The sequence below is a fragment of the Montipora foliosa genome, chromosome 4, assembly GCF_036669935.1.
Source record: "Montipora foliosa isolate CH-2021 chromosome 4, ASM3666993v2, whole genome shotgun sequence".
NCBI classification, from domain to species: domain Eukaryota; kingdom Metazoa; phylum Cnidaria; class Anthozoa; order Scleractinia; family Acroporidae; genus Montipora; species Montipora foliosa.
Genome location: NC_090872.1, coordinates 26,234,145 through 26,257,782, shown reverse-complemented (window position 1 = coordinate 26,257,782; position 23,638 = coordinate 26,234,145). Strand labels below are relative to the sequence as shown.

At 39.6% G+C, this 23,638-nt stretch overlaps 1 protein-coding gene across 4 annotated transcripts in view; it reads right to left on the bottom strand.

The window, feature by feature from the left end:
* LOC138000455 (protein argonaute-2-like) overlaps window positions 1-19,584 on the bottom strand; it is a 21,782-nt gene extending 2,198 nt beyond the window's left edge. The window contains exons 1-12 of one of the 4 annotated variants that reach the window (XM_068846892.1): window positions 18,288-19,583; window positions 13,255-13,455; window positions 12,752-12,952; window positions 12,249-12,449; window positions 11,392-11,678; window positions 10,518-10,574; window positions 9,178-9,454; window positions 8,449-8,586; window positions 6,164-6,338; window positions 5,390-5,564; window positions 2,288-2,641; window positions 1,099-1,890 (exon numbers count right to left, since the gene is read on the bottom strand). In XM_068846892.1, the coding sequence (XP_068702993.1) occupies window positions 1,099-1,890; window positions 2,288-2,641; window positions 5,390-5,564; window positions 6,164-6,338; window positions 8,449-8,586; window positions 9,178-9,454; window positions 10,518-10,574; window positions 11,392-11,678; window positions 12,249-12,449; window positions 12,752-12,952; window positions 13,255-13,455; window positions 18,288-18,708 (3,279 nt within the window). In that variant the 5' untranslated portion in view covers window positions 18,709-19,583. Of the gene's footprint in view, window positions 1-1,098; window positions 1,891-2,287; window positions 2,642-5,389; window positions 5,565-6,163; window positions 6,339-8,448; window positions 8,587-9,177; window positions 9,455-10,517; window positions 10,575-11,391; window positions 11,679-12,248; window positions 12,450-12,751; window positions 12,953-13,254; window positions 13,456-13,769; window positions 15,621-18,287 lie in introns of those variants that run through there. The other 3 variants (XM_068846894.1, XM_068846893.1, XM_068846895.1) reach the window with 3 other exon arrangements.
* Window positions 19,585-23,638: the final 4,054 nt, after the last annotated feature.

Below are 23,638 nucleotides of genomic sequence, written 5' to 3'. Positions count from 1 at the left end.
CATTTCGAACAGTTGCAAAGATTCATTTTAGCGGAAAAAATATTTTGGGGTTAGGTGCACTTTAACAAAAATGATAAGACGGGAAGGGCTGTGGGAGGAGAGGGGATTTATCTGAAAAGTTGAAAAAAATCAAGAACATTTCTATCACCTATAAGCAGCATGGTCAGGTGAAAATAAGTTCATAACCAAGGAAACGAGGAAATGACCTGATTGACTGCTTCTAAACAGACAAGCAGGTGGGGTGTGTATAGAGGCGACAGATAAAGAGACAGACAGACAGACAGACAGCCTAGCAAGTAGGCAGGCAGGCAGGCAGGCAGGCAGGCAAGCAGACTGAGACGTAACGAATGATTGGTTGATAAAAGAGCGCCAGGGGTCCTTACAAGCAAGGTTTAAGATGACTCCCTTTTGGATGATCAAGATCAGCCTCGTTCCTAGGGTCTCTCTTGCTCCAGGAGTCGGTGAGATGAGAGAGCCTGGGAATGAGGTTGGATCGAGATCAGGACCTGTGATCCAAGATAACTTTTATAGGATTGTGGATGAATGGAACAGTTTGCCTCTTGAGGTCCGTTCGGCATACAGCGTTGACAAGTTTAAAGCTAACGTTATTAAATTTGTAACAAAAATTGTAAATACTATTACAGTTTTAGCGAGATTATTGTAATTATTATAATTTTATGAGGTAATTTGTTTTTATATGGGGTCACGCAACTCTTTTACAAATTATCCTTATGGCTTTTTTTGTTTTGTTTTGTTTTGTAAGTCTGCCTTTAAATTGTAATAAATAATAAAAACTCGGATCATGGTGCATCAAAGGAACCAACGAATAATTTTTCAGAGTGGATTCACCAGTTCATTTGATACACCATGATTTTAGTGATCCTGGATTACAAATCCTACTGATCCAAATCTTCAAAATGAACGTACCCTGAGACTGGTTGAACTCCACGGTTTACATGCAATATGCTTTTTTACAATATTTTTTTCTCAAATAAGAAGTAACTTGTTCATCACAATCCAGTGTAAGGCAACTTGGAGTTTCTCACTGAAATAAAGTAGCAAAAAAACTTTCCCAAATGTTAGACAGCATCAAATTACCTGGATTCCAAAGTGGCTGCACAGATAAAAGTCAAACTCATATGGGTGTGTTATACCACTGTCCACAGTGGTGCCTGCAGGTACATTCTGAGCTTTGCCTGAGGCATCTCGTTTGTCTTCACAGAATAGTCTTGTGTGGTGCCGCTTCTGAACTACAAGAAATGTGATTTTTGGGCGATATTCCTTTTCCAGCATCATACAGGCCTCCTGAACAGCACGTACTTCATGAACCAGTACTTGATCAAACTGACCCTCGCTGACTCCATCACGGAAGAAAACGATCTTGGACGGCTTTAGTTTCCCGTTGGCTTTGTAGAACTCGATAAGAAGCTCTTTCACCATGACTGCCAGATCTTTAATAATTTCCTGAGCACCTCCTGACCTCTCGTGTCTCTGCGCTCGAACCCGTGCGCAGTATTTGGTTGCATTTGCATCCATACTGGCCACAACAGCAGCGATAGATGGAATCCCATTTTCAGTGGGAGAAGGGTGTGTTACATCAGCACCAAAGATGATGACAGGTTCTCTAAACACGGGTGACTTCTCCGACGGATCAATAACCTGATTGATGCCACCTAGTTTGGAGTTAATCTTCAAAGAGATATTGGTGCAGACTTGATGTTTCGCTTGTTGCACGATTGTTGACAGAACGCACTGGGTTGGAATTCCAATCACATTGTCACCAACTCGTTTAATCTCCGAGTAAAGATCTTTAGATTTCTCTGGCAAAACAGCCATGATAAGCTGTAGTTCGGGAAGGTCTGCTTCCCATTTGCAAAAGAGTCCTTGCACCTAATCATATAAAGAAGTAAAATTATGTTTAAATGACCCTTCAATCTTTCAGCACTGGTTGGTCGTCAATACTCTGACAAGCCACTTATGACTTGAAAGGGCGAGTGCACAGTTATCTCAAATGTACAGTCAGCGATGTTGGAGGACCCTTTTCATGGCTTCCCTCAGTATTTTGCCTTCTCGAGGGCAGGCACTGCCATTTATTTGTTGTTGTTTTTGCCTAGTTTCGGTTATATCTCGCTTTTTTTTTTTTCAGAACGTTACGTTTGAAAAGGGGCTGCTAATTTAATTTCCGAAGTGTTTTTTGGCATTCTTAGCGTGTCGAATTGACTTTGACAAAAGCCACTGAACACCTTTGTACAAACTATATAACACTTTACGGAAACAGAATTCTTACGTCATTTTTATCCCTCGCATATCTCACAACAGTGGGCTCCTCTGTCATTCTCATTCCCTCTCCACTGGACACAGACGCCATTTGCTGACAAAACTTTCGCAGGTGACCTTCATTACAGCAACGGGAAGTCTCAAAACAAGCTAAAGCCCAAGTTTGAATGCGAGCTCCCTTGTGGAGTGATTTGTTTCGTATGTCCCACGCACCATCGCGTGGAACCAGTGGCTGGTCTTGAGGACCAAGGTTGAGCTTAGGTGCGGGAAGGACTCGACCATCCACTTTGACCATGTCAGTGCTGACTGAAGTCTTAAACTCCTCATTTAAGTACTTACTACTAACTCTCATCATCTCCTGGGCCTAGAGTGCGAGATAAAACTAACGTTTAAGAATGTTATCACTCATTGTCATATTAGTACCTATGTACCTTTGTTTGTACATTCAGTTACCGGTTCAACTGAATGGAAACAAATGTTTAGAAAAGACTGCATGTAACAAGATTTTTGAGTACAATATGACTATAAGTATAAGTTCAAGGATGACGCTCTTAATGTCCCTTCTTTTCCCGAAGGATTCAGTCTTTAGGAATATTGTAAAAATATTTGAAGGACACTACACAAAATAGCAGCCATTCCACTATACCTGTAACTCCCATTCAACAGTAAAAGGAACACAAATACCGTAAAATCCCACGTTAAAGCATCCCCGATTATAAGCCCCCCTGATATAAGCCCTTCTATTTGCTAACAAAGATATGATTCTGGATATAAGCCCCCGCCGATATAAGCCCATCTAATCCATGTATAAGTGCATTCCTTTACAAACATCAAAATTTTTAATCAAAGGTTATAGGCTAATAAGGTAATAATCAACCTCGTTCCCAGGGTCTCTCTTCTCTGCCTCCATTGTCGTTGAGAGAAGACCCTGGTTCACGCTGGTCACGTGTCTCCCAGAATCTGGGAGGTTGGCGAAATGTGTGTTAGGGGATGGGTGGCAATGTAGGCTTTGTTGACATTGCAAAGAAGGGAATCAGCACGCAATTGATTTTGTGGCCAGATAACCATTGACAAAACGTTTGACAGCAGTATTTTATGTACTACACATATGGAACCCGATGTGAAAGAAAAAAAGTTGTGGTCAAATCGATCAGACGCCACAGAAAATATCCTCACGTTATTCAAGTTTTCATCCGTGTGAAGATCCGGATCAACGAAGAATGCTAATAGTTTGCGACAATTTTAAAGGAAAGAAGATTTTGTCGAGCAAGAAAACAAGCGAAACGGTTATCCATGGAAAACAAACATGTTCAGCGATCAGCCGGTGTGTTGTTATTTAAGTTCTCGAGTCACATATCGACCTCAAATCCATCAAATCAAACTGTATTAGCATGTGCAGGTATTTCATTTTGTTCTTTGATTTTCGTTTTTCTTTCGAAAGTTAAACAACGTGATTGCTAAGGTCGCAATCTTGTACAGCGAGTTGACAGTTTGACTTATGATATTTATATTTCAACAACTTCGTGTAAATTGTCGATGTCGTTAAGATTTTTTTTACCACTGCACCGCGCTTTAATAGCGTGTATATTTTTAGTCGCAGTAAAATAAAAGAGACATTTTTATCAAGCAAACGTGGTGTTTGGTGTATTCTTTTATGTTAGTGTTTGTTCTGAAGAAGCAACTTTGGCTACTAACGAAATTATTTTTTTTTAAAGCGAACGTCAATCGCCGCTCGACATTGAAGTCGTCTTGTCGATCACAAAAGCTCTTGCTTTTAGTTTGACCGCTTTTGTAAGAATTCATCTCCTGTGGGAATATAACATCAGCTCTTTTGACCTTTTTATTTTAGAAATGCCTTGTTAAACGAATATTTTTTCGCCCAGGTGCGGTTGCGGGATCAAAATATAACGAAAACACTACCCTAGTGGAAAAATGTTTGTCGACGAGTGCTACGTGACCAGCGTGAACCAGGGTCTTCTCTCAACGACAATGGAGGCAGAGAAGAGAGACCCTGGGAACGAGGTTGGGTAATAATATGGTAATTTAGGGTAATAGCTCTAAATGTTATGGTATGTTAGCTTTAATTTGTTTATCAGATACGTTTTATCAAGTCGTTCCCAAACATTTTTTTATTCCGCTTCCATAACCCCAACATATACCCCTCCCCCACCCTGTTTATAGGCCTACCAAAAACCCCTTCTTAAGTTACCGGTATATAAGCCCAGGGCTTTCATGTGGGATTTTACGGTAGTTCGCTATTGGTACCTGTTATTATATGGCTGTGTCTCACAAGGACTGGGAACTAACGCAGTGAGGTCTGTACACACGATCGAGGTCAAGATTCTCTCATACAGACCGACGAAGCTCGGTTAATAAGATGTTTATTACGTCGCAAACAAGAAAAATTTAATTCGTTTAATGTAACTGGTTTGCACTAGCTGACATAAGGCTTGTGAACGGCGATGAGCCGAACTTAATTCTGCCAAAGCTTGCTCGTCCTCTATACTTTTTTTTTCATCAGGTTCTTTGGCACTTCCATAAAGAAAAATTGCTAGAAGAAAATAGTCAATATTTTTGCTTTAGTTTTCAACTTTTTCACCGCAAAATGTAACCGGTCTAGATGCCGGTCTAGATGGGAAAATCTAGACCGCTTTCACTATCGATTTCAGCCAATCAAATTCGTGAATTCGGTCGGTCAAGATTCTCCAATACAGACCTCCTGCTCGGTTAATAAGAGCTAATTATTTCATCTATGAGGAGAGATAAATGTAAAATCCAAAGACAACTAACTTTGTATATTTTTGAGTTACGCAAAAAACTGTTGCTCAAATGTACGATTTTTCACATATACATGTCTTGTCAGCACTTAACTATCTTTCAAATATTTTGTCGGCTATAATCGCTACATTTTATATTTTGTTGTGTCCAAAAACATGGAACAAACATTAGCGGGTGTAAACGGGTAAGTGTGTTCAAAATCTTGCCACCCAGTTTATTTATAATTTACAAGACTTTTTTGTGCATGAACAGTCAAGTTATATACAGGGTAGTTATGGTTTCCCTCCAGAGAACTGCGATAAGAGGCTTGGGTGAATTGAATTATCAAACATACCCAAGACTGAATGTTCTGCTGTCGTTCAGGGGCAGGGCGAGCAGTACTTCTGATCATCTTTGCCGTCTGTTGCTCTGTCAAATGTCTCTTTTGACAAGGAATGATGGTACACACTTCTAGTGGCAGGTAACGGTCCCTTTTTTGGCCAACTTGTAGGCAGGGTAGGTGAGGATATCTGAAATTGAGAGAGTGTTGTTTGTTGTCTTTTATTTGTTTTCAGACCAGTACTTCTTTTGTCTTTACAAATATATGTATAAGATATATAAACTAGTTTCAACATTTTCTGTAGCGATCGCAACGTGTAACCATTAGGTTTGAATCCCTGACCTTTTGCTTCAGAGTTTCACAGCGACGTATTCTAAGACTTAACTTACGTTTCTACGCACTGCGGATCAACGTTTCGCTTTGAAATTCTCCGAGTATAGGAACTTTCTGCAAAAACTTCGCGAACTACTGGCATACAACTAACAGAAACAGCAAAGTCAAAACAAGAGTCGCGTGTATGCGAAACTTGTTACTGACATTAGTCGAATTCTATTCGAGGTATATATTGTTCCTTTAAAATTGTTCAATTGTTCGAATTCAAGTACTTAAATCGTCAATTAAGCCGCATATGCACGATCGAGTATATCGCTTATTTTGTAATTTGTAATTTAATTGTAATTCATCTGTTTCTTTTCAATAAACTGGTTTAATTAAAAGTAATTTGATCTCCTACTACAACTCGCAACTTACTATCGCAATTCACCAGTTACAAAAGTAACGGCACAATACCTTAAATGCAACTTGTATGTATCCTTAAAATACTCTGCAACAGTTGTTTTAAATTTGCGACCAGTTACTCCATCCTCAACATCAAACTGTAGCTTTTCTGCAGAAACACTTGATACTCCCCACACGGTGTACTTTCTCTTAATAGAGGCTACATGAGTCGTTTGTATACGAATTCCTTAAGGATAAAAAAAACTTGGGTATTTGTTGAATTTCTCCTACACAGACCATAAACAATGGTCACGCCCCTTTAAAAAACTCATGTCTTCCAACTCCAAATTGAAATATGTCTCAAAGGACCTTACTAAAGTTTTACAAAGTCCTGCAGCCCAAAGGTGTATATTCATCATTTTTTCAGCACTGGTATATAATCTGAGTATTAGATCTTTACATGTAGAGTTAGTCCTGTTCAGCAAATTCAGTTTCTGTCTGCTGTCACTTTTTTGTTGACTTCAGTGGAATGGAAAATAACGGCCACCGACACACGTTGTTCAAAAATGGAAAACGCTATCTGCCAGAAAAATCGCTATCATGTGGATTAGGGTTGACAAACAAATTACAATGGATAGTGATTTATCCGGCAGACAGCATTATCCACCATTTTAAACAAATGGGCACGTTCTACAGAAAATCAGAAGGCACTGAATTGTGTGGTATTGAAATACAGCATTCCAGTCTCTGATGAATAACAAATAAAAGAGAAGCGAGAAACATTGGCTTCGGGGTTGACATGTTGATAATTTTCAAGTTCCCAAACAACTTCTTTTCACCACAAGTGTGCCATCTGAGCATCTGACAGCTTTGTAATACTAAAGTTCACTGAAGTTAATCCCTGCCGGGCAGGGTTAGTGTCAGGATGGGAGACCAAAACAATAACCCCCTCATAAAAACAGAAGCATCTGACCGAAAATACTATTAACGCTAACAAATGCGAACTCAGCAAGGTACAGATTCTGTTAGCTTGCTTTATGCAAAACAAATATTGATGAAACAGCAAATAACTATTCATACACAGTTTTTAGAAAGAGCAGAAGGAAGTTTCCGGGACGGTCGATCGACAATAAAATATTTACGACATGAAAACAACATTAATTTTGAACCGTGAATATAGAATATAAAAAGTTACGATCAGCGAAAAACATTTTGGGAGATTTTTGCTTCGTTCAAGTAAATTGCAAAATCGAAAGTGACATGGCCGGAATTCAGCGGGCGCCGTGATTAAGTTACCGCAGCATGTTTACTCGCCAAACAGTGAAGCATCTGCGTCAAATGATGGCAAGATACCGGGTTTTTGTAAGTATCTTTTTCTGTCAAGTGTTATTAAGTTTGACAATGAAATGAGCGAAGTCAAAACAAAGATCACAATCGCCCAACTCTTGTTTATGCAAAGTCAAAATTTACTCTCCAAGACGCGTACGACGTTATTTATCACCAGGTAATTCCATCATTTTGGAAATAGCAGCTACTTTTTTATTCATCAGCGTCACAAGTTTTCACTGATTTTGGGGCTCATTTTGTTGAAACTCAAGCACGCTTCCAACAGGCCTGTGAACCCTTCCTGCTTACAGAGCAATACTAAAAAACTTCTCCCATATCACATTATCACGCAGACCTCGACTGGGTTTGCCATAGGCAACCCAGTAAAAAAAAAAAAGGAAACACAGAATTCACGAAGTAAATATTAAGGTCATTCCACTGAAATAGCACCTGCACTGAGATATTTGTCAAACTTTGCCTACTGATTGTCGATATTGTAGGAACTTAAATTTGGAAATAAAAATGAGGGGTCCCCATGTTCGTTTAGGAGCAACAGCAGCTTGTTTATACTACATAAATCCTTATAATAGCACCATGATTATAGTCACGATTGCTTGCTAAATTCACATTTCCGACGATTGTTTCTTGCTCAACACTGAGAATCACCCCATATTTATTTCACATAGAGAAATTTATTACTTAATTCAACACAACAGAAAAAATGATAAGTCACCGTACTCGTTTTCGAGAAAATGACGATTTACCTCTATAGCAAGGTCTAGCCGTAAAGAAAGAGCCGCCATTTTTTTAATGCGCGCACGCGCTAATCACAAGTGAAATTATGCGCAGTAGGGATGCGCAATACAATACTGGCGAATGTCCTTAAACACATAAAAGAAAATGTGTAAAACATTAACAAATGGCTTATGAAAATACTGTGTAATTACATGCTCATGTCTGTGACCAATTTTGCATTTATTATGATTTAAATTTACGTTGTACCGTGCAACTAAGATCTTATGCACTCTTACCACGTATGGCCTTCTCAAGTCTTTGTTTGTCCAGCCGAAAATTACGGTCGTCAAGACTTTGAGGTGTTACATATCGTCCAAGAGTTTCACATAGGAAGTCTATGACGTGTTGCTCCTTGTAAAAACCTTTTGCAGAGACTGAAATGAAATAACCAAGAAAATGATGACTATTGGATATTCGATGAAGTTTAATTGCAGACATAAGCTGACGTTATGTCCCCTGGGCAGATATACCAATTAAAACCTCAAATTATACTGTCTATCAAAAATGCAAACATATTTTTTTCAACTTTTTGATGAGTGATCTACAAAAGTATTCAATGTCACACAGTCTAAAGTTCATACACGTGCAGATGTCATTGAGTTGATATAACCATGCAAATGAAAGTATGATGAAAGCTTAATTGAGCACAAGCATTTCCTTGAATATTATCTTGAATCAACCTTCAGGGCTGGCACTAATTTTTGAATTATGATGCTGTTAAAGTGAAAGTCATTACATTTAGAGAGGTTTGCTAGTTGAAAACACATCTTATACATGTATTAGGGACATAAGGGTAGGATAGTATGATTCTACACCGTCCAAGTGTCTTTTTTTAAAGAGTAACTATTGTCAATGCAATTGTCTTTAATTTGTATGTGAGCATACCCTTGCTGTGGCCCTTAATCAGGACAGCCTGGCCAGCAATGTACCTGTTCTTGTAAAAAATCACTGTTGATATTGCTTACCATCAATGTTTACCAGCATAGCCTTCCACTCATGATCAGAATGTCTCACACTTGAAGAGAAACCAAACCGCACTTCACACCCCTCACCCAGGGGTCTCCCTTGGCCATCAAACGGGAAGAATGATCGCCCCACAGGTGTGTAATAGGATGATGGCATCTCCCGCATGACAATATCTAATGCCTGGACTGCATCTTGAGGCACTTTTCCATTTTGTTTACCACTCAGAAAGTTATTTAATTCAAGGAGACTAACTGATGCTGCAAACTGGATTTGAACCTATAAAAACAGTAAAAATAATGTTGAAAACCTTCTTTTGTGTAAAGGACCTACCAACTTGCATAGATTCCTAGTTGAATAAGTAATGGCGCACTGGATTTCCCATGATCTGAGTCTCACTCTGAGCCAGCCCTCTGAAAAACCAGAAGTTCAGGTTGAACATTTTCGGAAAATATCTATGCATCAAAAGAGCGATCACTGAAAATTCCAAGGGCACAAGCTACATGTATGAGTTCTTAAAGTGCCCCTGAAGTAAAAAATAATTGCGGCTTATTTGAAAGGCTTTTCAAAGTAAAGAAGAATTGCGTTTTCCATTTTGGAATATCTTTTTTTGTTTAAGAGATATTTACATTTTTGCATTATGCAAATGAGGAAAGCCAGTGATGATGACATAGTTGGTTCAACTAAAACAGTATAACACTCAATCAGGAATATCTCTGAAAATATTAAAGCAGTGTTCTTTAAACTTGGCACCAGAAATGTACATCACAAATGAAGCAAAATGACACCCATTGTGCCATTGCCATGACAACAGTTATGCTGCTGGTCCTGTTTTAATTCAGGGTTTTCAAAATTAGCTGGCAACCGGCGCAAGTCACCGGCTACTTCAAGCTAGAATTCTGGCTTTGCCATTAGCCCCTTGATTCAGTATTTGTTATTGCTTAAGTGGAACTGTTTAAGATGTCATCACTTTCTCATTTGCATAATACAAAAATGTGAATATCTCTAAAACGAAAAAGGATATTCCAAAAAGGAAAACAGCATTCTTCTTTTCGTTGAAAAGCCTTTCAAATAAGCAGCATTATTTTTTACTCAATAGGCACTTTAAATATTTACACTCTAAAATGATATTGAACATCACTATTTAATATACAACATGCAAACAAGCTATTAAATACTCTAAGATTTGGTGAAAACAGCCCCTGCATAATTATGAGCAGTTGTCATCCACTCTTTCTGTTGGAAAATGACTGCCTAAAAAAGGTCTTACTGAATTAAACTTGCCTCCCTACAACTTTTCCATAAAAATCATATAAAGCAGTCATTAAAATTATTTAGTGACCTTAAATTCCCTGTCTTTTCCTCCATCCTCTCCAGGCAACTTGACACTAAGTTCAACCTATTCAACAGTCAAAACAAATCAACCTATTTTAACAAGCATTGAACACAAATCTATCAGTAAACATTATTATAATAGTGCTACCATTAATTTTTCAGTTATAAAACATAGTTCTATTAGTCAAGTAGATGTGCTCAGGACTAGCTTCCTTTGCAAAGTGATGCAGTCTTCTTGCGAAGGTTTTCATTTAACTAGTGATATTTATGGGGGTGGGGACGGGGGCAGGGCATAACCCTTAATAATGGACATACACGTTAGCAGAGGTAGTCCAGTATGCAAGGTACCTCTTTCTGCAGGGTGCTCCTATATCTGACATGCAATGTTACGGAAAGTAACCTTTTATTGGAGATCTCCCTTTATGGAAGGTGATCGTTTACCCAGAAATGTCTCTTTATGAGATTAGTGCCCCCTAAAAGTAAATGGAGGGTGACCCTTTACAGAAAGTTCCCCTATATTGGAAGTGCCTCTAAATGGGTGGTGCCCCTTTATGGGAGGTGTCTATTTATGGGAAGTTCCCCTTAATGAGAAAAGCACTGATGGGAAGAACCCCTTTATGGGAGGTGCCCCTTTCTGGGAGATGCCCCCTTATGGGTTGCCTTTATGGGGGGTGCCCTTTTATGAGAAATGCTCCCTCCTGGGAACTGAGTTGCCTCATCATGGGACTTACTACTTTATGAATGATGCCTCTTCATAGGAGTAGTTCTTAAATGTAAAAGGATTTGTCTCTCTAATATACACATGTACATGCAATATCTCCTGGCCCTTATACTTCAGGAGTTTTACACAGCAGAAAGACTATTCAGCTCAATACACTCACTGAAGGAAGTTTGATTCTGCTATACAAATTCTTCTTGCCATCAAAAGCAGGGTGGTGACCTTGGAATGTATCTTTGTACTTCCTTATGATTTCATTCACAACATCTCTTTTCACTGATGCGGGACACTTGTTTGGGGTTATCTCCACATCATAGTGGTAGAGATCTGATAGTTGTGATGAAATATTGAGGCGGAAGAAGTTTGCCCTTAACCTTATAGGGCGGCCTACAGTACCATAGTCTGGTCTTTTAGGGGGACGTGGTCCACCATTTCCTTGTGTTTGACGAGCTATGTGTTGGAGAGGAAGAAACTTAATACAGTAATTAACAAATTAATTAAAATTAACTTGAGATAAGGTACTTTCAAGTTCCAATTTACTGAAAATCAGATTTGGTGTGGTTTTTTTAAAGTACATGTACCATGTTCTTGAAGTTATTTAAATTAATCAGACTTGCAACCATTTATAATTACAGATGGGCCGTCAATAACATTGATGGAGTCAGAACATTGCAAGGAAGCCAGAAACACTCCTCAACTTCAGGATCACTTTGGGATGCACACAGACACTGCAAGCTCAATACTGTACAGTACCAGTGTATAACAAACTTGGTGCATATGCAATACAAAGCTTCTAGCTACACTGTATACTGTAGGAGCACTATTGTTTTGTGTGTGTTAATGTTGGTTACGGGGAAAAAAAAAGTTTCTTATGTATTACATAGTTTCATACATTAGTCTGATTGTCTTTCCAAGGTTACAATGTATGTTAGCTGCTACATGTATCTGTGAAAAGAATTAGGAACAACTAAGTTTGCAAATGTTAACAGTTAAACTTCACAATGGAACCTTTAGATTTACCGTTAGTAGTCAAGCTGGAACCAAGCTTTGTTGTTAATTTTTCTCCACCTTGTTTATCATTGGCAGTGGTTTTTGAGACACCAGCCGTCTTAACAGCAGCAGAAGAAGTAGCTAGTGGTACCCTAGCTGCCTCAGCAGCAGCAGTCGCAGTGGAAGGCACAGTAGAGGCAGTGGTATTGGCAGCTGCCACATTTTGAGGTTCTGCAGAGTATTAAAATTGATTGACAGATTCAAAGTGTGTACATCCTGTTGAATTCCAGTGTACAATTCCTGTTATGTTTTATTTGGTAAACACGGTACAATGTAGCCATGATACATGTTCTAACTTGTACAGGGAAAAAAAAAAGTGTATATGTGTATTAAATAGTTTCATACATTAGTCTGATTGTCTTTCCAAGGCTACAATGTATGTTAGCTGCTACATGTATCTGTGAAAAGAATTAGGAACAACTAAGTTTGCAAATGTTAACAGTTAAACTTCACAATGGAACCTTTAGATTTACCGTTAGTAGTCAAGCTGGAACCAAGCTTTGTTGTTAATTTTTCTCCACCTTGTTTATCATTGGCAGTGGTTTTTGAGACACCAGCCGTCTTAACAGCAGCAGAAGAAGTAGCTAGTGGTACCCTAGCTGCCTCAGCAGCAGCAGTCGCAGTGGAAGGCACAGTAGAGGCAGTGGTATTGGCAGCTGCCACATTTTGAGGTTCTGCAGAGTATTAAAATTGATTGACAGATTCAAAGTGTGTACATCCTGTTGAATTCCAGTGTACAATTCCTGTTATGTTTTATTTGGTAAACATGGTACAATGTAGCCATGATACATGTTCTAACTTGTACAGGGAAAAAAAAAAGTGTATATGTGTATTAAATAGTTTCATACATTAGTCTGATTGTCTTTCCAAGGCTACAATGTATGTTAGCTGCTACATGTATCTGTGAAAAGAATTAGGAACAACTAAGTTTGCAAATGTTAACAGTGAAACTTCACAATGGAACCTTTACATTTACCGTTAGTAGTCATACTGGAACCAAGCTTTGTTGTTAATATTTCTCCACCTTGTTTATCACTGGCAGTGGTTTTTGAGACACCAGCTGTCTTAAAAGCAGCAGAAGAAGTAGTGGCTGGTACACTAGCTGCCTCAGCAGCAGCAGTCCCAGTGGAAGGCACAGTAGAGGCAGTGGTATTGGCAGCTGCCACATTTTGAGGTTCTGCAGAGTATTAAAATTGATTGAAAGATTCAAAGTGTGTACATCCTGTTGAATTCCAGTGTACAATTCCTGTTATGTTTTTATATATTATTTTGGTAAACACGCTACAATGTAGCCATAATACATGTTCTAACTTGTACGGGGAAAAAAAGTGTATTATATGTGTATTAAATAGTTTCATACATTAGTCTGATTGTCTTTCCAAGGCTACAATGTACGTTAGCTGCTACATGTATCTGTGAAAAGAATTAGGAACAACTACTAAGTTTGCAAATGTTAACAGTTAAACTTCACAATGGAACCTTTAGATTTACCATTAGTAGTCATCCTGGAACCAAGCTTTGTTGTTAATTTTTCTCCACCTTGTTTATCATTGGCAGTGGTTTTTGAGACACCAGCTGTCTTAACAGCAGCAGAAGAAGTAGCGGCTGGTACACTTGAGTTGCCTCAGCAGCAGCAGTCGCAGTGGAAGGCACTATTATATTACCGGTAAGCTTTACACCTGAAGTATCAGGGGTGTTACAACAGTGATTATTCAAAGAACCCTGAAGGACTGAATCATTCAATACGACAATACGTGCCATGTCTCTTGCACCAGGGCAATACGCCATCAAAAAGGCAAAGCACAAATCGTAAAGCATGGCAAATCACTTACTCCCTGCATTTCCAAGCTTGCAGAGGACTTCGTTGTCACTGAGTATGTGAAGCCAGCAGTATTGTGTATGCTAGACCCCAGTCAGTTTGGTGCGATACCAAACTCGTCAACAACGCTCGCCCTCCTTGAGATGCTTCACGAGTGGACACAAGGGACTGATGGGAACGGTGCAACTACAAGAACTCTGTCTCGTTTGATTTAATAGACCATAGCATTTTAGTGAGGAAACTATGCACGCTTTCCATTCCACCTGGCATTATTAATAGGATTATAGATTTCCTCTCGTGTCGCTTGCAGAGAATCAATCTCACTGAAGGATGTGTATCAGAGTGGAGCACAGTTCCTTCCGGCGTGTCTCAAGGGACCATGCAAACTAGGTCCATGGTTGTTTTTAATCATGATTAACGACCTAGCAATCAATAACGCTTCAATTTGGAAATATGTAGATGACACTACAGCATCTGAGGTAATTAGGAAAGGACAAGTCAGCAATGCACAAACCATAGCTGATGAAGTAGCTGAATGGTCCAACAGGAACAGTCTTACAGAGTCAAATTAAATATTGACTAATGTCAGAAACTCATAAGGGTTGAAACATGCAACGGCCCCTTGTGTGCTGAGAAACAAGCTCCCGAATATTCAATTTGCTAAGTACCATATTTGGAACAACAACAGCGAGGGGTTTCCAAATATGGTACTTAGCACTGAAACATTCAACCAATCAGTTCGCACTGAATATTCAGAAGCTGTGAACGTGCGTTACACGTTTCAACCCTTATGGGTTTCTGCTAATGTAAAGAGCTTAGTATTTCGTTTGCCTCAATCAGTTAAGAGTTCCCTCCTGTTGCTATCGGAGGAGAGCGTATAAAGGTTGTTAGCAATGCTAAACTCTTAGGGTCAACCATTTCAAGCGATCTAACTTGGAACGCGCATATCAAAGAAGTGATTAAGAAGGCAGCCAAAAGGTTCTATTTTCTTATCCAGCTTAAAAGAGCCCAAGTTTCCCAGAACGATCGATCTCTGTCTTTTCTACGTCACGTGTGTGCGTTCCGTTATTGATTATGCCACACCTGTCTTCCATTACTCTCTGCTGGGCTATCTAATGCAAGAATTAGAGCGTGTTCAGAAGAGGGCGATGCAAATCATCTGCCCTGGCATTGAGTATCAGCATAAACTAACGCTAGTCAATCTCTCAACCGTAGTGACAATGATATTTGTAGGAGCACTTTGGAGAGTATTTTGTAATGACCGTGGCTCGAAACTTAAGAAGCTTTTGCCATCCTTACATGAGTGTAAAATGTAATTTAAGGCACACACGCACTTTTAACGAAGCGAGGTGTAAGACCAACAGAGCCAACAACAGTTTTATTATGGCCTCATGCTCTCTGGCAAATAGGTTTTTATAGATACTATCATCATAATTTTTAGTATTACTAGATTTTATCATTATTATTATTAGATTTTAGATATTATAATTTTTGTAATTTTTATTACAGAATGTACAATACGCAATTCAGCTCTATGAGCTGCAATGTATTTTAATAAAGTATCTATCTATCTATCTAAATCAAAACAAAACATGAGCCTGCAATATACATGTTTAAAGAAACCGCTGAAAATGCAGTGCTGTTTAAGGAATATCGTTGCATGTATGCATCCAGGTAAATTACAGTAAACCTTCAGATTGTAACAAAATTATAAGACGCGACTTTAATGAATGTATCAGTCGAGGCAAACCTAGTCGCAATTTGCGACTACTCTCATTTTCTAGTCACAAATAAGAAGAATTAAGTTGCAAATGCGACCGTATTGGTCGCAAATGCAACTGTATCAGTCGCAATTTCAAGCCCTGTTGAGTTATTGATTTAAATCCTTATCAGCAAGAAGCTGTTAGAGAGTACAATGTATTTCATGAAGAAAGAGATGGATTTGTTTGTACAACACATTTACTCGGTTAGGCCTGCGGGAAGTCTGCTTGGAACTTTAGCAAGAACCACCAGAGCCCAACATCACAAAGGAACTGCAAGATGCCCTTAAACGCTTAAAACAGGACGAGTCCATCATGGTGCTCCCAGCGGACAAAGGGCGCACCAGCGTCGTCATGGGTACCAACACCTATCAAGGTCAACCGCGATCTACATCACAAGGGACCACATCATGAGACAAACGAGAATACTTTATCATTATTGTACTGTTCACCACGATGAATAACAGCAACTTTTTTTACGACATCTTGTACCTTGCTTTCTGTGGTAGTCAGCAGTGCCATCAGTTTGTTTGTGCTTTGACACTCTTGTCTGTCCCCTCTAGCAACCCCCCATGCACTCAGAATTGCAATCATATGTACCCCCATGCCTTTGGATTTCTAGTTCAAAAAACCTCCCTCGCCCTCAAAATTCCAAAAAGCTGCCTGTGGTATAGGTATGGATATTTTTCTGGAATCACCCAATATGTGACATGCAACAGTACCGGTTATAGTTATATTGCACAAAAGGAGCCTGTTCAGCTTATGATTGGCTTTTTAACCATTACCCAGTGCAAATTGGCTCTAACGTAAGTTCAGCGTGATCTCCAGCTGATCTTTATGAACAAGGGGAAAGAAATATGCTGTTTGTTTCAGCAGACGTTCATTGGGGAGGAAGATTACGTGGCAAGCCCAAAAAGCTTCTGAGTAGATTAGGCTATGACTAGCTGTGAGATAGAAGTTTTTGACTTCCAAACATGGGACCCATGCCTAAGGGGGTGATTACATGACAAATATCGGCCTGGCTGAAATTACCACAGGTTAGGTGGGGGCTGCGATTAACAAAACTCAACCTAAGGGCTAGGCCTGAAATGTCTGCCATAAACATTGTTTTTAATTTAGCACTGCGTTTAACTTATTACTATTCACAACGCTTGAGCTGCTATTAATCAGCCCGGCTTAATCCTCTTGAAATGAAATTGGGAATTACATGGAGAAGATTTCATCCCCGGCCTTGCTTCAGTCCAGGCTGAAAGTTTCAGCCCAGCCCGGTTTGAGAATGGACTGAAAGCCCAAGGTAATCAGAATCAAGTTTCTGCCCATGTCAAAACCAAGAAATCCTCTCTTGGTTCAAGAGGTATGTATGATATCTTACTGCCAGAACAATACAAAGGTTTACGGTCAAGTCGCCCGAAAGTCATCTCGCCCGAAGTTATGTCGCCCGAAACCAGAGTCATGTTGCCCGAAATTCATATTCATGTCGCCCGATATCTTGAGTCATGCCGCCCGAAATTTCATAATACTAAAAAAGATTCCGAAAATTTTAAAAACTAGTCAGAGTGAAATGTAATACTGTGAAACTGAGGTTCCTCGTTTGGCTGTCGTTGATATCACGGAGATAGTAATCCTAAAGTAAAACACGAAAATGAAAAAACTAGTCAAAAACTTGAAAACAAATTCAAATACCAATTGAGGGTAAGTTTGTGATAAAAATAAATAAATAATAGAATACTTATTATACGCGGGGACGTGTGGATCTTCGTACTGACACCCGCTCCTTGAAATTCAGGTAGACTTATTACATGCCTAATACTTGAGATACAAACCTAGCGATATTCCTTTTAAAGTAGAGCAAAAATATTTGCCCTCGCGTTTGATTACCTGTTTATGGGATGTGTATTTAATGTTAATACTGTGCATAAGACCGTTGAAAAGTTAACGTTTCAAGCATTTTATTGAGGTTCACATTCATGTAAGTAGTTAACAGCACAAGTAAAGTGGTTGTTGTGACATCGCACTACACCTCCTAGTTTGTACTGAGCTCCCCTGATTAGAATCTCCTCAAACACATTTATGTCTTTCATTAATGCGGGAGGGAATTCAATGAAAAGGAAACGTGCGTTTAATACGTTCCTTAAAACAGGCTAAGTAGTTTGAGTATCACATAGGTTAGCGGACACAACAATTTACGAATTTATTCCTTGCGATTTACTTAAGTTGTTGCTTTTCTTCAAGTTTATATACTCGATAAAATTTCGGGCGACATGACTATGAATTTCGGGCAACATGACTCTGGTTCCGGGCTACTTGACTTCGGGCGAGATGACGTTCGGGCGACTTGACTGGTTACCAATACAAATATGCTCATCAATCTACGAACTGTAAATTTAACCCCACTGTGAACATATTCATCTTCATTTCAGCAAAGCTTACCCTTAACCTTGGTGCCAGAGGAAGGAGATGGCGTAGATGACTTGCTGGCACCAGAAACTCGTTGTTGTTTTCGTTTTGATTTCTCTTGTGGCTGATGGACTGCTGTTGAACTAGAGGGCGTCTTGCCACTTTCCCCTACCTGTACTTTCTCGTTAGCTGTAGTCTCGTTCTCTCTCGGTCTCTCTGGTCCTATCTCTGGCAGTTCGTCATATTCACCCGTTGTAGAGCTTGAAGGCTCAGGAACTGACCTTGCTCCTATAGCAGGCTTTTCTTCGCCTTCAACTTCAACTTCCTCTTCATCGACAGGTTTTCCTGCAACTTTGTGTCTTCCAGGAGTGGGTAAATCTTGTCCTCTGCCAGCTTCGCCTCGTCCCTTTTTTTTTCGCTTCTTTTTCCCCTTCCCTGGCGCTGGGGAAGACATTTTTAATCTTCAATACTAACTGTACATGTACGTTCCACAAACACGTTGTACTCGAACAATTGCGATTTAAATTCTATCCAGTGCGAAAACAATATAAATGCTTACTTAAGGAGGCTCGAAAGGGTTTTCAGCTGAGCGCGCGCGCGTAAGCCACACACGCAATTCGTAAGCTGCTTGCGTCAGCTCATGATTCAAATGGGTCACCAGAAATAAACAAATACCGCTAATTTCGCTTACCTGTCTCCAATTCCTATATACATGGAATATAAATAGACATCTCCTATTCACGAAAACTACGAAAATTCTACTTAAACGGTTTAATAGTCGCTTAAATCCGTTTGTGTTGACCTGTAGCTCCACTCGCGCGCGGACTCGAATGAGCGGGTGACGCATGCGTAAATGCTGATCTTGTAACCCCCTAATTTTTCCTAATTTTGCAACTTTACTCGTTTATATCTCTGCTTCTGGACGGTGAATTTTTTTCATTTTTTGCATGTTAGCTTAGATTAATTTAAACCGTTTGTCTTTAAAATTTAAAAAAATTCTGTAGGTGAAAAAAAAAATTAGAGTCACAATTCAAAAAAACTTATTTTTCTGAAAAACTGACCTACAGATTTTGTTGAATTTTAAATATTTTAGAGAGTATTTCTAACATTATCTGGTAACGCTGAATGGGAAAATTTCACCGTCCCGTTTCTTCAAAAAGGACAACATATGTTGATTTTAAGGCTCAAAGAAATGCCTAATATCGTTGCCATGGTAACATTATTTTGGAGAAAAACATAATGTGAGAAATCTACGATAGGTACTTAATACCCTGGCCAAATTTCGTCTTGATATGATTGCCCTAACTGTATCTAAGGACAGAATATGTTTATTTGTTTGAAAAAAGGAGAAACTATTTCGAGCCTCCTTAAGCTTTTTCTTCTGGGGAAACAACCATGATGTAGTGGGGAATGGCAACCAATCAACAATGAATAAACAATTCTACTCCGTCACCCAATCTCGACCCCAGGGCCTGGTTGTTCGAAAGCGGGTTAACTTAATCCAGGATTAGCGTTAACTTTTGTTTCATGTTTTCAACTTTTTGGTGAAAGTTTCTTTTGCTTATTTTTGTTGTTCAGGATTGACTTCTTCTAATGTAAAGTTTTGCCGAATATCAGCGTGGAACAGCATTTGGGAATAGAGAAATAAACTCCTTGGTTAATTTTTAATGTCGGATTAGCGTTAATCGGCTTTTGAACAACCGGGCCCAGAGCTCTTTTGCGCATGAAGCAGCGTAAGCACTGGGTTCAAGAATGTTCCGTCACCGCACTGACACACTGAGGTGAGATAGTACTGCGCCTGCGCGAACTCAGTGTGTTCTCGCCTTTGTCAGCTCCTAATTCGATTTCTAAAAGTTGTTGTTGTTGTCTGTAAAGCGATAATTCGCAAAGAATGCCTGAAAGTTCGACTGATGTTGAGCCTAAAGGGCAAGAAAGACAACTTAAAGGGGCTAGGTCACGCAATTTTAGGCAATTTCAGCACTGGTCGAATGGTCATAGAATTAACTAAAATATCAAAATAACTGTTCAAAACTATAGAAGAACTCTAACAAAACACAGGGAAGCCGAGAAGGGACATGGATGGACAAAACTGCCTTGCATACGGCGAGAGCTACTGAAATTTAAACTGACCAATCAGAATTCAGCGAGAGGGAAAAACTGTGCTATCCTTGTGCTATCCGACGTCACGCCAATTGTTTACATTCTGATTGGTTAGATCGGTGGACATTCGCTCAGCCTTCTGTTGTGACTCTCTTGACCGTCGCTTCTTTGAACTCAGCGAGACCGAAATGACTCATTGTTCTGGCAATCAATTTGCCAATCCACTTTATCCGATTTATGGATTGGTCTAGCATGTGATTAACAACCAGGATCGCTTTTGAACTTTATTCTGTAGAAGAAGAAGACGTTGCTGAGTGAACATTTTTACGACGAAATCCCTTGGTTTGTACTGTTCAGCACTTTGATGTCCGATAACTGATCAATCACATTTGGTCGTCTGACCATATGAAGTTTTTTCAGCTCTTGTTTGTGTCCATCATGATCGAACTTCAGGTGAAGCGCTATACTGCTTTATGCCAACTTCGGTGGCTTGTGGTGAGCTGGAAACCGGTCGTTTCGCCAACGAGTCGTTTCGCAAACCGTCAGTTCGCAAACGTGTTGGGTCGATTCGCAAACGTCCGATAGTCGTTTCGCAAACCTCATATATTACGCGTACTCTTCACTGTGTTCAAGGCTAAATCAATAAAAGCTTGCGTGTAAAGCGATTACATATACAAGTGAAGATTCAGACCGAAATAAAAATTCAGACGAAAGAAATTTTTCGGAGAAATGGGTTCGGCTTATAGCCGAGAGTCTAGATTTTATTTTTCTCAACTGCTTCTGCTTCGATTGTTGAATTCGACAAACGGTTGTTTGTGACAGTAAATTTGGTGGCATTCATTTCATCTCGTTCCGTTAGGATCAATTATAGTATTCATTTTACTCGGAATACTCTCGCGTCTCGTTATCGAAACATCAGTAGAAATGGAAAGCTTTTATTGTATCTTCTGTACCGAAGTAGTAACTTCACGTTAAGAAGCACTCTTATGCGATGGCTGCAACAGGTGATAGATGACTTTGACATTCCGGCATCATTTGAGATATCGTCCCCACGACCATCAACTCCGAATGCCTCAACTTCAGCAAATCAGGAAACAGGGATTGAAACAGGTATGACCACTTTGTTGTTTGTTATTCGAATTAGTTGAGAAAACTGATATGTGCTAAGTCATTTAGTTTTTTTCTGGACGCGGGAATTTCAATCCCATTTTATTATGTCATTGCATTGTTATAATTTGACTTACAAACATTGACTTTTGTATGATGCATTATCAAAAGTATTCGTCATTCAGTTTTTTTTTTCCACTTTTGTATGATGCATTTTAATTTGACTTGGCGTTGCGTATGTTGCAACATACGTTTGATAATTTGACTTGGCCTTCACTTTCGTATGATGCATTTCAAGTAATTTTCCTGTTTCCTTATTATAGATGCATGGCAACAGACAGCTCCCCTTCTCGCGGAGTCATCAATAAGTGAGCCATCCCTTAGCAATGACGTTTCTGCCCATCCCGAGGCCTCCCCAGTAACTTTCCATTTGATGGAACAAGGAACGAAGCGCCGGAAAACAATGCTTGTAGATAGCCTAGGGTTCACCAACAATGTAAATTCTAAGCGATCTTACGCGACTTACTGGCAATGCACTGTCCGTCCAAAGGGCAATGCTTGTAAGGCGTCGATAGCCGAGAGGGACGGAAAATTCCAAGCGGGGAAGAATCCACAAAACCATGCAACGGAGGTTGGAGCTGTGATCGCGAAGAAAATCGTCACTAAAGTAAAAGAAAAGGCCCTGGAGGACAAATTCAAGCCAGCTGCGGCAATAGTGAATGAGGTAAGAAAGATACGCCTTACAGTTGGATAACAAATTCTCTGATAACGAATTGTTCCTTAACAGGTTAATTAGCAATTAGGGTTCGGTTAAGTTCCTATATAAACAAGCTTTCTTTTATCTTGTATTTAGGTCCTGTTGGATGAATTAACAGAAGCTCCTTGTCCAGCCCTTCCCAAACCGGAGTACATAGCAAGGACCGCTAAACGCCTTCGCCAAAGTCTGCGACCCGAGAACCCAAAGGACATGAACTTCGAGCTAGTGGAAGAGTGTGTTCCTCTGTGTTCAGGCCCAAACACAGCCCCTTCGTGATCTAGTTGATTACATTAAAAGGCAATGGATAGAGAACACCATCTTCACACCCAAGGAATGGAGCGTATACCAGCAGCCGATTCGCACGAACAATGACATTGAAGGATGGCATAATGCGCTAAATAGAAGAGCAGGCGGGCAGAGCGGGCTTCCCCTGTATTCGCTGATCGATCTACTTGACAGAGAGGCCAGACTAACTGCCGTCACAATCAGACTTGTTTCAGAGAACAAACTTAATAAATTGAAATTTATACCGCGCAGTTTCTATAAAAATATTCAACTGCGCCTTACAATAAATATTAAATTAAAAATAAACATTAAAAATAAACTTAAGCGTATGCAACGGAAACTGTACATAAACCTCCAAGCAACTAAAAGAGTTTGGAACAGTCGTCAAGAGAAGGAGAGGTGTACCTCTTCTAACTCTTCGCCTTCAATTTCAAGTTGCGAAGTACAAGTTAGTGAAATAGTTAAGGGAAGGGAGGAAACACAACGTAATGAGGACAATGGTTTTCGAATAATTTCGCCAGTGAAAGAACACCCAGTGTCTCTCCATGAAATACACCAGCGTTGTGAAAGAATTAAAAAAGGTCTTTTCAAAACTGAAGATGAAATTGCAGACATAGAGTATCAAACAAGAAGACAGTCTGCCTGCCAAGAATGGTACAATCACAGGCTTGGTAGAGTTACAGCTTCAAAGAGCTACAGGGTTGGATGTTCTCACAAGGTAGGGACTTCCCTCACTAAAATAATCAAAGAAGTCCTAAACTATGGCAGCAACTATCAGTCATCGGCTATGAGAGATGGCTTAAAGAATGAACAACTAGTGATAGATGGTTACATTGAAATGATGCATCAGCAGGGACACGAACAAGTCACTGTAACGCAATGTGGTTTCTTTATTGAAAAAGAAAATGGTGTTTTGGGTGCCTCTCCAGACGGTGTAATAACTGATCCTAGCAGGATTTCCAGACCAAACTTGGAAATCCTCTCCTTTGCTTTAAATTCTTGTAATTCTTGAAGCAGCCTCCCATGTTCCATCTTTATTTCTTCTATCCACTTGTCAAGTGTTGTTGGGCCGAAAACAACAAAGTCGTTTCGGAAAGCTTCTGCAATCCCTTTCTGCTCTTTATTTTCATGAGCA